Here is a 14271-nt window from a genome sequence, read left to right on the forward strand (position 1 = left end):
CTCTGTGCAATCTTTCTTGAGTGATGGTGTACAATATTTGTGGATTTTCTTCTATAGGGACACCAAAGAAAAAGGGATTAGACAAGTATTTCTTGATGCTTTCAATATCATTTTGTTCTCCCTTCCTCATTAACATTTGTGCAATCTTTTGTATGGCTTCAATTTTTTATTACTTTAATACAATCCTTCAATGTCTTGTAACAACATAGCACTCAAGTGATTCTGTCATTTTTTAGAAACGACCACGGAACCATCAACAATAGCATTCGACACGTTAATGTAGCATATCACCTTTTGTATAGCAGGTTCTTAATTAGCGCCAACTTGAGTCGAAACCATATATCTTTTTTTGGAGAGGTCATTATCTCTGTATCTTTGGCAATAATATGATGATCCATTCATAAAAGGCAAGGCTCCATGTCATGAGGTGGCATCAACCATGATTTCACCAATATGCAATGTATAGTTTTCATTTGGACATGCATTTGTCAAATGAATTTATTGAATCTATGCTCTAGTTGAAAACGATAGGTATTTATGCTCTAAAGCCCATAATTAATGGTTTAATTTTAATAGTAATTTTGACTATTTGTAATTTAACATTATTCATTATATAAAAAATTTTAAGTTATTAGCATAAACTTGAAGAGTATGTGATTGACTCATTTTGTAATTATTATTAATAATTTTATCCAAATCGTTGATGTGAATACATGTGAGTGGGTATTTTCTACCCTGAACTTGTATAAAACTAGACCACAAAATATTTAATCTCTTTTTATAAATCTGTTGAAAAAGATTAATATTTTACGAAATAATCATTAACTACTTGATTTTAATCCTTGAGTTATAAATTTTTGTCTGCGAGAACTTGAGTTATAATCCTTGAGTTATAATCATTTTAAAGTTTATGGTGAAAATTGTTACACTTAAGGCTAAAGTTGATCTTATCCTCAAAAGTTATAACCAATGTTGGTAAATAAACATATTCTTTTCGTTGAATTACAAGTTTAGTTCATAAACTTCGAGATTTGTGTCTATTTGACCATTAAACTTTGAAAATTGTTTAATAAGTCCATAATTTTCAATTTTATATTTAATGGAAGTCCCTAAGTATAAGCTCCGTAGCTAGATAGATACCTATAATATTCTCTTTATAATTAGCCAACGTGGGACTCATAACAAATTTCAACAATATTTTCCTCCGTTACGAAGAGTCACGAGGTCGTGCTATAGAATATGGACAACTAGAAGGAGAAGGAAAAGTAAAGGATTGAAATGGTTTTAAAATAAAATATGAACATTAAAGGAAAGGACATCGGATTCATATTTGATGGGATGTAATCCAAACCGCTAATTTTGGATTCATATGCTTTTTATTCCTTCTTATCAAAATTAGCGGTTTCTAAAATATTACCTTCAATTTGTTTTTAAAATATTTCAAAAATATTAATTTTATTAATATCTTTAAATATTTTTAAAAAGTTAAAAAGTACCATTAATGGTAAGTTTAAAAAGGGTTTCATGGTTGGTATGGGATCGCAACCCTATTAATTTTTTTTTCCATTTTTCTTTAATTTTTTTTTATCACGGAGAAAGATGATTTATGAGTGATAAATAAGTGGTTTTCGTTTAACTTTTGTTTAAAAATTTAAAGATATTAATATGATTTTTAAAAGCGGTATTAAAAGTGGATGGAAATATATTTTTAAGGTACACTTTCTCACAATTTAAAAATATTTTTGATGGGTTATGTCTAAAATTAATAATAAAAATAAACGTATTTTTTGTTTATTTTTTAAATTATAAGAATATCTTTGAAAATAAAATTGAGGAATATTATTATTAATTTAATATATATATATATATTTGTATTAATTTAATATTTTTTTAATAAAACTTCCACGCCCAATCCACTCGGCTGGCTGTGCTCCCTCGTGCTAATGGCGGCATTGGCCGCATCTTTTTACAAAGATAGAGCTAAAATTCGACATGGGTTCTGCTCATTCTTCATGCTCTCTCCTTACAGCTTCCTCCACTCAACATTTCTGCTTTCCCCAATCGCCAATTTGCGTATCAAAGTTACGTCCAGCAAATCAGAATCAAATCAGATCTATCAAATTCACTTCTCACTCTTTTCGTTGTTGTTCCTCTCCACAGAATTTGTCTTTAAGGTGTAATCAAGTAGGTGAATTTGAAACCCAAGTGAAGTATTTGAAAACCATGGCGGATATTCATGGCATTGATCAAGAGTTGCTGAACAAGATTGTCTATGACGCTCTTGTTTGGAGTTCTCTACATGGACTTGTTGTTGGTGACAAGTCAGTGAAGGTAAGCGTTTCTGCAGTTTATAGGATGGATGTTCTTTGCCTCTTATTTGGTTTTTGTTTGCTGAAAATGTCTTATGATTGTTGCTTCTGCTGTTAGTTTGGAAAGATGAAGGATCGAATGATTGATAATAGTGGATTATTACTCGTTGCTTATGATACTCTCTCCAATTAGTGTTTATGAAACAGAAACGCAAATGTTCTTACTAAAGGAGCATTGGAAGAAGATATGGTGCATTCCTTTAGATTCTGAACCAAAATATTAAAAATTCCATATCCTCTCGTCTTTCACGACTCTCCGAAATGGTATGATATTGTCCACTTTGAGCATAAGCTCTCATGGCTTTGCTTTCGGCTTCCCCAAACGGCCTCATACTAATGGAGAGAGTATTCCTTGATTATAAACCATGATCATTCCCTAAATTAGCAGATGTGGGACATTCATCCAACAATTTCAAGTATAACTGTTATTTCTCCATTAAAAATATGGTAGAAATTTCTCAAAATAGTGATTGGAATAAGGATGTATGTAGAGTGGTTTCTGATGCTGAAACAACAAACGTATTTTGGGGGTAAAATTTTAATATAATTTCAAATATTTTGGGCTGCAGAGATCAGGCATAGTACCTGGTGTAGGTTTGGTTCATTCGCCAATTGCCTTGTTGCCTGGATCATTTCCTGAAACTCATTGGAAGCAAGCATGTGAGTTAGTCTCCATTTTTAATGAATTAGTCGATCGAGTGAGCTTGGATGGGAAATTTCTACAGGAATCATTATCGAGGTATGCTCGAGCCCTTTCATGTCTGGCACAGACACTAGTTATTGACTCTTTCTTCTAATTTCCATGAAACATGTTCTTGACCGTTCCATGAAATATGTCTTGAGGATAGGTATGCTCTGACCTCTGGCTTAGAAAAACTAAAAGCCAGTTTCCACTTTATGTAATTAATAATCACTTGCTCATCAGTGGTCTATTACATTTTCTTTCCATTCTCATTACCCTATGCATTAGTTAAATATCAACATGGTTCTTCCGAGGCCACCGCTAATGTATTAAATAGTAATACTTGATGAAGCAATCAACATGCTCAGTCCTACATCCCTTTTCATCTCAACTTGTATGTGTCAACATTTCTAGAATTTCTAATATCATACTTGCTTAAATATCTGAAATTGGAGAATGATGTTTTCAGATTGGAATTCTCATGTCCTTATACTTGACACAATCATCTTGTCTTAGCTCTGCTCTTGCTTGGACCTTCACATTTTACACAGTACTTACTTTTGTTTTTTGTAACTTGTCTTTGTATGTCATTTCGTTTGATGGCAGTGCCTTCTTTATTAGCATGTATGGATCGTGATCCCAATGTATTCTATTCATCTTGTGATCTGGTTCATCCTTATTTTTTGTTCTTTCCTCTTTAATTCTTCTAATTAGGGTGTATGACTACCTTCCCTATTTTCTACCATCATGGTTATTAATCGAGATTGTCTCTGCCTCAAAAAGATGTTTTATATGTCATTCATGTTGCAGAACAAAAAAAGCGGATGATTTTACGTCTAGACTTTTAGATATTCATTCCAAGATGCTTCAGATGGACAAAAAAGAGGTAAGTGTATGCTAAGTTTTATTGATATTGTTTGGCGTGATGAGTAAACTATGAAACTTTTATATTGTAGTTTTTTTGGATACAGTTCATATGCTTTATGACCAATTTTTTAAAAGGCTTAAGGCGGTTGAGGTGTTTCCTTACAGAGAGGTGAGGCGTAAGCCTCATTTTAAATTTAAAAAATATATTGTAATCATAAAACACAAGACCATATACATATTCTTAATATTATATTATTTCTTAAAAGTACAAAAACACACTAAGAAGTTAAGAACTAAAAGGGAAAAAATCTCAATAGTCCCGTTTGTGTTAATAATAATCTAAACAAAATGAAAACAAAGGTTAAGTAGGAAAAAATAATAAAACTCACTGTGAAGAAACAAAAACAAAAAGATAACAAGAGTAAAGAAAGGAAAAAGAATAAAACAAAGTTCACCTTGTTGTGTTGCTGTTGTGACTTTTTCCTTTGGTTAATGCAGTCGCTCACAGTCAGCTCTATTTTTAAAATAACACCTCAAGGTGAACGTTGGATATATTTTTTTTAAGTAAACCAATTGAACTTCTTCTTCTCATTTTGCAGTGCATTTTTAAGGTTTCTTTAATATCTGCGTAGCCCCATGGCCAACCACCAAATTATGGTTGACGAAAATGCACTGCTTGAATTAAATGCACCGCTTGCACAGCATGAGCTTATGGCGCACCACAAATAAACACAAGGCTTACGCCTTATAGCCACAGAGTTGTTTGCACTGAGGCTCTTTGTGTGTTAAAGGCATAAGCCTTGAGAAACAATGTTGCTGTCTCACTTCAAGGCTTACGCCTAGAACGCCTTTTAAAATGTTGTTTATGACAAGTTTTTTGTTAAAAAAATTAGTTTTTTGGTGCAGCCGTTTCATTAGATATATTCCATTCACTTGTTAGAATAGTAGACGAGAAATCTCATTACTTCAGTTTTGTAAATGAACATGAAACTTCCATGATGTTTGTGGTTTTTAAAGACATTACCTACTTAATTTTGATGTTCGTGGTTCCTAAAGGCCTTACCTACTTAATTTCTCTTTGGTATGCAGTTTTATCCAAAAGGGTTGTATTATTTAACTGAAGGATTATAACGAACTTCTCCAATTATTCAAGCAGGAAATTCGTCTGGGTTTACATCGCTCAGATTATATGCTTGATGAGAAAACAAAATTACTTCTTCAAGTAGAGCTCAACACCATATCATCTTCATTTGCTGGACTTAGTCAAATAGTCAGTAAACTTCATAGGTAAGTATTAGAGAAATTTACCATTAAGATTTCTTGTGCCTTCAATTTTGTGTATATTTGGCCATTTTAATCCTCCCATTAAAATATAACTTTTATCAGAAAAAATGAGTACATACAGATGATTATATTTGATCCTTCAATTATTTATTTATTTTTATGAGAACCCAACTTTTCTTATACAAGGGCATATAAGAAAAATATCCCAACAAGGGAAGTCCAATGAAAGAAAGAGACTCCAAAAGAAAAGAATGGTACCTAGCTGGTAATTACAAAAAAAACTCGAGAGATTGAAGTCATGAAGAAGTGTTAATCTAATGGTATCTCAAACCTCTCTACTCCCCTAAAAATTCTATTGCTCCTTTCTTATAAACACCGCACGAAACAACAAAGCAACCAGCAAAACCCTGCCCTTATTCCAAAAAGGAGGTTGTTGTGGCATTTTGTCCATCATAGAATGACAGTCTGTGTTACATGTCAAACAAAGCCCAAACAACTCCAAGTCCTGATCCCACAATGACGAATATGGTTGAGATTTTTCAAATTCTCCTCTGTAAAGGATGCACCGCTGCAGCCTCAAGGAATAGGAAGGGTGCCTCTCAATATAATTCTAAGTGTTGACTTTTCCTTACAAAACCTACCGAGCAAAGAATTTGACATTCTTGGAGATCTTGACCTTTCCAAAGTGAACAAACGGGCACTCGGGTAGGTTGAAAGGATGCATAAGAGGTGGAAGATTATGTTTGGTCCTTTTGGATCGATGCTCTTTTTTGAAAGATTTAGTTGGAAAGAAGTTGAATAATTTTTTAAGAAGTTAGTTAAGAGTATAGGGAAATTCTTTAGTGTGCGAAAAATTATCAATTTCGTTGGCTGTACTCCCTTCCACCCTCTTGAGATAGGTGACATCTCTCCGCACCTTTGTAATTACAAGATTTCTTTGATCTCTACCAATTGTATATTGAGAAATTCCTTTATTGCGGTGTGCTTTCACTTCTTTTTATATCATAGGTCCTAATCATGAAAGTATACAAGTGGAAGTCAGTCAAGAGAGGTAATTAATAGTCGAAAACAAAAAGGGGTAACTATACAAGTGAAATCAATCAAAAGAGATAATTAATTGTCAAAGACAAAAAGGGTAACTAGTGTATGGGAAATGACTGTATTTAAGATATGACAAAACCTCCATCTTTAAGTTAGAATATGAAAAGGCTGGTAAGTAATATGGTACAATGTTTTAAATAGCGTTCAAGGTGTAAGCCTTGAGGCTAGGTGGCAACATTGTGTCTCAAGGCTTATGCGTTGAAGACATAAAAAGAGGCCTACACTGAAAGGTGTAAGCCTCTATGTGAACGCCTCACAGGCAACAAGTTGTAATCCTTTGTTTATTGGTGGTGAGCCATGGGCCATGGGACTATGCATATATCAAAGAAAACTTAAAATGCACTAGAAACTGAGAAGGCATAAGAAGTTCAATCTATTAGATGGAATGCGGGCAATGATCTTATATGTCCAAGGGATAAGACTAATAGGCGAATACTCAAACACATATTTAGAATCTAGTTTTTTGGAATTAAGCAAACGTATGTTTCATTGAGAGCCACATTGATTATCCTAACAGTATAGAAGTCTCTAATCATAGTCATAACATCTTGCTTAATAATATTCTATCAGAATTTAAGAACTCCGCAGTGAAACCATCAAGACCAGCGGACTTACTTGAGCCTAAGGGTTTTACTGCTTGATAAACCTCGTCAGAAAAATCAATTTCCCAATCTGCAAGTTGAACAACTCTAATCGGACTCCAATCATTGAATTCATTCTCAATATCGCTTGCTGAAAGTAAACTGATTCCTTCTTAAGATAGGACCTCAGAAATCGAATTTTTCCTCTTGTGTGCAGCCATGATACGATTATTATTATTTTTTTCTTTGTATTTTTATCACTCTCTTTAGGCCAATTCAACTTACAGTGTTGTTTCCAGTAAATGTGCTCCTATGCAGTTAAGTTCTCAATATGTTCTCTTAAAAGTCTTCTCATGGGTGTTTGATCTAATAAGGATAAAGGGCCCCTGTCCTCCATGCTGTCGATTTTTCAACTGAGAAGAGAGAGAATTTGGGAAACCGCATTACGATTCTCTTTTGTTCAACCCCTTTTTTCCTGTTTTCTTTTAGTTTTCTTTTAAATTTTGATTACTATTTTTCTTTCCATTCTCTCTCTTTTTTTTTTCTTTTTTTTTCTTTTTCTTATTATTAGTTATATTATTAGTGATAACAATAATCATATTTTGGATGAACTCAAGATTATTATTAACACAAGAAAGGTAGATGCTGTGATGAACATTGATGGACTATTGAGATTATTTCCTTTATAGTTATTAATTTTTTAGTGTACTTTCTTCCTTTTAAGAAATTTTATAATATTAGGAATGTATAAGGTCCTATGTTTTATGCTTTAAATATATTTTTCAAATTTACAATGAGGCTTATACCTCATACCGCCTCAAGACTTATGCCTCGCCTCTCCACGAGAAAACCCTCAGGGCCGCCTTAATCCTTTTAAAACATTGATATAGTATAAATAATAGTAGAAAGTAAGGATTGGGGGTATGCTCTTGATGGGAATACCAGTAACTTGGTGAGGGGATTTATAGGGACCCTCAGATTTTCCTCTGTTGCAACTTAGTTCCCTTGATTCAATGTTAAGTTTCTATCATTGTACTTACTCATCTTGTCAATAGAAAGCTTCATGGTCTCTTCTTAAAATATCATTTTTGGACTTAAGTTAATAGTGCTTAGGTTGGTGTTATTCTAAGAATTTATGTCTCAGAGTTTTGTACTTTTCCTCCAAAAGTTCTCTTGATTGTTTGAGATGTTCCAGAGCTTTATCTTTACTCTTCAGTAAAAGACATAATTTATTTCCTTGCCTGATCATTCCTTTTGTTATTTGATCCTGCCAGTGACTTACTTGATCAATATGGGGAAGTCCTTGGATTAGACTCTAGAATGATTCCTGAAAATAATTCCGGTAATCAGTCTGCTGAGGTATTGGCCAAAGCTTGGACCGAATATAACAATCCAAGGTTAGATTTGAAAATTTGACCTTATTATTCATCACCATCCCTACAAACCTAATTTTCAGCATGACTGACGTGGGTTATTAATTTTTGCAGTGCTGTTATTATGATTGTGGTTCAAGCCGAGGAACGCAACATGTATGATCAACATTGGCTTTCTGTTCATTTGAGGAAAAGATATCCACGTTTTTCTGATTGACAGGCTCCATTAGAGTACATAATTATCTCTATTGTTCACCCATTCTTCCGATCTACTATAGATAGCATGGATTAATTTTCTCAACGTCCAATTTACTTGTGACCAAAACTGCAGATATTGATATATATATATATATATATATATTGTTGTTTTTGACTAATTGAACAATTTGATATATCTTGAGCTTTCCAAGTAAGTGTTCCTTAGCTTTATAACACACATAATGTCAAGACTATTCGGAAAACAATGGCAGAAATCGATCGGGAGGGAGAACTTCAATCTGATGGAACACTCCTTGTGTAAGTAGTGTTGAATGTCTAAGTTTTTCTTTCGAAAATTGGGTTACAATTTTATGTTACTTATAATTCCCGAGAACTTTCCTCTGCAGAGATGGCCAAGCAGTTGCAGTTGTGTACTTCAGGGCTGGATATACGCCTATTGACTATCCTTCTGAAACGGTGAGCAACTGCTTCATTAGGCTGCTGCTGGCAGCAGACCTTTCTTTGGTTGGGATTAAGTTGATATATTATTTTGGAATGAGCTTGCTGGTATGCATTAGTGTTACCCTTCATTTTAGGAAAAAACTCACATTTTCTTATGAATCTCAGTACTTTTGTGAGACTTTTAAGATGCAAGTAAAAGTAAATTCAAATTCAATTGTATAATATAAATCTGAATGTAGATTAGTTGTTTGTGGATTTAAAGTTCCTTAAGCTGATGAATCTCAATAGTTTTATTTCTTTACTATTTATTATTTTGATAAAAAATAATTTCATTCATGCTTGAAATTTACAAGAGGAAGTGTTATCCATGATACTTACAAAAAAGAAAAACCATTATTGTAAGGTATGACTATAGGAAGCAAAAGTATAAGACAACTAAATCCAAGATATAGTGTGGTAAACAACATTGTCGAAAAGTTTTGTATAAGCATGTGTCTTCTTCGTGAATACTCTTAAATTTCTTTCTTTCCACAGATTCGAAATGAAAGCATTTTTCCATAGTTGAGCTTTTGCGTTCTTGAAAAGGTGGTACGTTAAGGCCATGTCCAATAAATCCTTTACCTCTCTTACCTCAGATGCAATCTGAAGGTATTGAGAACCCTATTTTAGAAATTGTGAGTGTATGTGCATTGCAAAATAAGTGGTTTTGTGATTCGGTGTCTTTCTTGGATAATGAGCACCACCTTGGAAATAGAGTCATGGGTGTATGGGTTATTTTCTACAAGAAGAACTTCACATTTTCAGGGTGATTTTATTTCCATATTGTTTTTGCTAGAGTGGGGTTTATTGCTTTTGCCTTTTCCTTATGTTCATCATCAGAGATTTGTAGACAAGACCACGTTAGCGGTAGGAAGCCATGTCAACGAGTTTGCTTCTTTAGATACAACTGGGACGAGGTCGAGTTTTAATATTCATTACATAGCTTCGTTATCCTTTAAGTTCCTACCAAGCTTTGGGAACCAGAAATTGTTTACATTGTTCCATGTTTCTTTGATCATGGTTGGTTTGCCTATGAGAGAGTCATACACAAGTGGAAACTGCAAGGTTAACGTGGTGTTTTCAATCCAAAGATTGGTCTAGAAAGATTTACTTCCTCCATCACCCATCCTTTGGTGAATTCGGCTGGTGATGAGGTTTTGATATAATTTTTATGTACTTCCACGACCCCTTTCTTTCTATTTTTCAATAATGGTCTTCCTGAAGGAGAAGTATTTGTGGTTCCCATTTAAGGGTAATCCTTGGTACATATGTACAGGCAATTGTTACAGTAAATTAAACTGCAGTCTGCCAACTCATTAGCCATACATCTGATGGTTGTTTTCTTTTAATGTAATCCTTCCAATTTGATGACTTTTATCTATTTCAATTCTAAGCAATAAAAAGTCTCTCTTAAAGTTTTTTTTTTTTACTTCCCTTGTCAACTATTCAAGTTCATTATATCTTGAGTGAAGCTTTGGGGTTATTTTCTCATTTGAATGGAAACAAATTTCAGGAATGGGCAGCTAGGTTACTTGTGGAGCAGTCATCTGCAGTCAAATGCCCGTCCATATCTTACCATTTAGCAGGCACCAAAAAAATTCAACAGGAACTGGCAAAACCGAATGTACTTGAAAGGTATTAATTATTTCTGTATCTTCAGTTCTCATCTTTTCTCCCGATTCAATTCCCTCCAACACATTGTAGTCAACTTTTTAAGACAGATACATAAGTTCTTTATGTTATAGAATGCAGTCAACTTCCCACCCAAGACGAATATAGAAGTTTTTAAGTTATAGTCAATTTCATTATAAGATGGGGTGAAGAGGAAGATAAGTAATCCTCAGAAGATAACCAAAATCTGAAAAGCTTACAAAAGAGTTATTTCAATTGTTAAAGATGGAAATTGATCTTAGACTTGCTGCAAGAATACTACCCCGATGATCCTACGGTTTCCCGATTTCCTAAAAATGGGATGCAAGACTAGTCCACCCACAACACCTTAGCTTTTCCCTTAGAAACAGAAGATGGTCGATCGTCTGAGGTCGTTAGGACTGCATTAATTAAGACTGAAGATGCTCAAATTCCCTGCTGAAAATGCCTTGATTGTATCTATAGGATGATCAAAGCTGTAACTTTTATTGTACACTCTCTTCCAAGTTGACACAGTCTCTTAGAGTCAGTGCATCATTAGACATATTGCTCCTGTAAATTAAGGAATGTGGTTTTTGTGTACTATTATATTTCCCTTAATTATCAAATGGCCAAAGCCTGAATTAACCCTTTAGATGAAAGAATTATCTCTGGCCGGTTTCTGACAGAACTGTTTCTTTAAATCACCCTAAGCAATCCTTACCTTATTAACTCTCTCTATGGAGATGGGTGTTTTTCAACTCTCTCAAAATAGAATATATTCCAAATATAGGCCATAGTTTCTTACTTCGACAAGGCACAAATATTTAAGCCTTTGTTCGATAAACATTTGGTTTTTAAATTTGAGCTTCAAAAATCAAATAGTTATCTAACGGGACCTAAATTTTTTTAAGTTAGCAACCATGCCAAAGCAAGCTACTTCCCTAAGGAGAGCTTTAAAGCCTTCTAATTCAATGATGCATAGTTTCTATCCCAAATATTATCTCTCTCGAGGCTGCTCTCAATAGAAGGCAACAATACCACCCTCTAGTTTATAATATGGCTATCAACCTCTTAATTTATGTATTTGTACAAAAGATTCCCAGTGCAATACCCGTTAGTGTATGTATATGTATATGTGTATGAATGTGTTTATATATTTTAAAAAAGTAAAAGCTAAACCAGCACATTTGGAAATTGTGGGGAATTCTCCATGCAGGCAATTCGTTCTCAATTCTTTCAGTGAGCGGATTTCAGAACTTAGCTGCACACCCCAAAGAAAAACTTAGAAGGACAGCAAATGAATGATGAAACTATGAATAAGGTCCCTACCAAACGCTAAAAAACGGTAGCTATTTTAAATCTTCCAAAGAAAACCAAGAACCAACCACCAACCAACAAAAAGGCCTTTTAAAGCCCATCATGAAACATCATCGTAAAACTCTTCAGCTTTACAAGAATCATTAACCCATTGAAGAAACCAAGGTTGTACTTAGAGGAGAGTGCGTCAAAAATCTTGAAATGAATTCTCTTTATAAGTTGAGAAACTGAAGCATACCATTTATTTCCTGAAGCTCAATAGACTTTGTCCTCATAAAAATATTCACTGTTAGAGCATTTCAATCCTCGTAGTGGGATTGATCTTGTTGGGATTTGATAATTTATGTAGGAAATAGCTTTCCTTATTGCAATTTCTATATGCAGCTGAACTTTTAAGCCCCTACTTCAGGTTCCTTGACAATAAAGAGGATATTGCCAAGATAAGGAAATGCTTTGCAGGGTTGTGGAGTTTAGATGACAAAGATATCGTAAAAAAAGCCATTGAAGCACCAGACCTATTCGTTATGAAGCCGCAAAGAGAAGGCGGAGGTCGGTTCCATCACCTTTTGAGTTTTCTCAATGTGATTTGCCTTAACTCCTTTGCAGTAAATCCATTAACAAAGAATTCATCACTCTCCTTCAGGGAACAATATCTATGGCGATGATGTGAGGAAAACCCTTGTAAGATTGCAGAAGGAAGGGAATGTAGAAGATGCTGCTTACATTCTTATGCAGAGGATATTCCCATCTGTTTACCCGACCATTTTTGTTCGAGATGGGATTTGTCACAAGGATCACGCAATTTCAGAGCTCGGTATATTTGGCGCTTACTTGAGGTATGCAACTCCCTTATCTACAACTTCTTTGAGATTATCTGATGCTAACCTACTTTACTCTATATATTTTTTTTCTTGTTCTGCTCTTTTCAGTCAACCATGGTGTGACTTTGAGATTTCTGTTAGGAAGATACTTTTAAATGAAATATTTAGTAGAGGCATTAGCTGAAATTAAAGAAATTAATCGGAAAATTGGTTGGTTCGGTTGGTTCGGTTGGTTTGAAGTATATTTTTCAGTTAGTTTGGATTCAAGCTACAGTAAATTCCTTAAAAGAGAACACTTAAGACTTGAAGCAGCCGTTAAAAGAGGAACAGAGGGTCTGAAGGCTATAAATAACAAGCAAAGAGAACATTTAAGACTTGAAGCAGCCGTTGAAAGAACAGAGGGGCTGAAGGCTATAAATAACAAGCAGCCACCAACAGCCTAAACACAGCCTACATCAGTTCTTTTCCCTCCTAGACAAGGAAACTGACCCGCTTGCTTACGCTGTGATGTCCCACATTGGTTGGGGAGGAGAACAAACCACCATTTATAAGGGTGTGGAAACCTTCCCCTAGCAGACGCGTTTTAAAGCCTTGAGGGGAAGCCCGAAAGGGAAAGCCCAAAGCGGACAATATCTACTAGCAGTGGATCTGGGTCGTTACATATGCTAATGATACGAAATATGAACTAGTGGTTGTTTTATCTCTCTGATGTTTTTGTTGGTCGAATTGTGGGTCGGGATCGAACGAACCATCGACATTTGGAATAGCCATTTGTGGCCTATTCCCAAGCTACGCTCAAATTACCACCTTGTCTTTTATGTTTTTCATTCTTTCCTGAAACTTCTTTGTTTGATATGTGCAGAAACAAGGACAAAGTAATTGTGAATGACCGATGTGGTTACTTGATGAGGACAAAAGTATCATCATCAAATGAGGGTGGTGTTGCAGCTGGATTTGCTGTCTTGGACAGTATTTACTTAACTTGACGGCTTTGTTTCCAATTCTCCTTTGCAAAAACCCATAGAAAATCTCCTATATTGGTTGAATTTTCTAAGTTCTTCAATGGGATTTGATCATTTGGAATCCTAATAAACTCCCAACTAAGGGATAGATTTTATTGATATTTATGATTCATGTTACTCACCAGACAACTTTCTCCCCCAACTATGCTGAATTCATCTAAAGTTTCCAAGTTTCTCTGATTTAGTGGCGTCCTTGTTAGCACACCCACATGTCCCAGGATTGAAATTTGACTCTGATATCAATTGAAGGGAATGAACACTTCATTCATACAGCGGAGACATCGGAAACTGTTTTGATTTTATTAAGAATTAAAATAAAAGAATAAATAGGAGAGTAAGAACCCTACCTTTGTATAGAGGCAAGACTTACGGAAGTATTCCAGTATTCTTCATATTTCATAAAATCTTGTTTGTCATGACTCGAATACAAGGCTATGGCTCGAGCCTCTTAAAAGAAAATTTCAAAGGGATTGAATAAAGTTTAAAGAGAATTATGTGAAGGGATAATTTTATTGTCCAAAAT

At 34.5% G+C, this 14271-nt stretch overlaps 1 protein-coding gene across 3 annotated transcripts; it reads left to right on the forward strand.

The window, feature by feature from the left end:
• The first annotated feature begins 1905 nt into the window (after positions 1 to 1905).
• Positions 1906 to 13928, forward strand: LOC111798317 (glutathione synthetase, chloroplastic). 3 transcript variants are annotated; one of them, XM_023681381.2, is made up of 13 exons: positions 1907 to 2081; positions 2161 to 2331; positions 2939 to 3108; positions 3862 to 3937; positions 5075 to 5205; positions 8159 to 8281; positions 8372 to 8452; positions 8693 to 8773; positions 8863 to 8932; positions 10470 to 10591; positions 12315 to 12454; positions 12549 to 12741; positions 13589 to 13928. In XM_023681381.2, the coding sequence occupies exons 1-13, from the start codon at positions 1944 to 1946 to the stop codon at positions 13710 to 13712; spliced, it is 1620 nt and encodes a 539-aa protein (XP_023537149.2). In that variant the 5' UTR covers positions 1907 to 1943; the 3' UTR covers positions 13713 to 13928. The 3 variants fall into 3 exon arrangements, with proteins under 3 accessions (XP_023537148.2, XP_086981813.1, XP_023537149.2); XM_023681380.2 differs by having other exon boundaries at positions 1906 to 2331; XM_087125687.1 differs by lacking the exon at positions 13589 to 13928 and adding an exon at positions 12835 to 13280 and having other exon boundaries at positions 1906 to 2331.
• Positions 13929 to 14271: the final 343 nt, after the last annotated feature.

The sequence above is a fragment of the Cucurbita pepo genome, chromosome 7, assembly GCF_057944985.1.
Source record: "Cucurbita pepo subsp. pepo isolate OVF chromosome 7, ASM5794498v1, whole genome shotgun sequence".
NCBI classification, from domain to species: Eukaryota; Viridiplantae; Streptophyta; class Magnoliopsida; order Cucurbitales; family Cucurbitaceae; genus Cucurbita; species Cucurbita pepo.

What these genes read in the sequence shown, in the direction of transcription:
- LOC111798317 (XM_023681380.2), top strand. Translation starts at nt 1,993, where the DNA reads ATGGGTTCTGCTCATTCTTCATGCTCTCTCCTTACAGCTTCCTCCACT. An exon ending in CTACAGGAATCATTATCGAG is followed by an intron (nt 3,109 to 3,861) that starts GTATGCTCGAGC and finishes TTCATGTTGCAG; the next exon opens with AACAAAAAAAGCGGATGATT. An exon ending in TCTGTTCATTTGAGGAAAAG is followed by an intron (nt 8,453 to 8,692) that starts ATATCCACGTTT and finishes GCTTTATAACAC; the next exon opens with ACATAATGTCAAGACTATTC.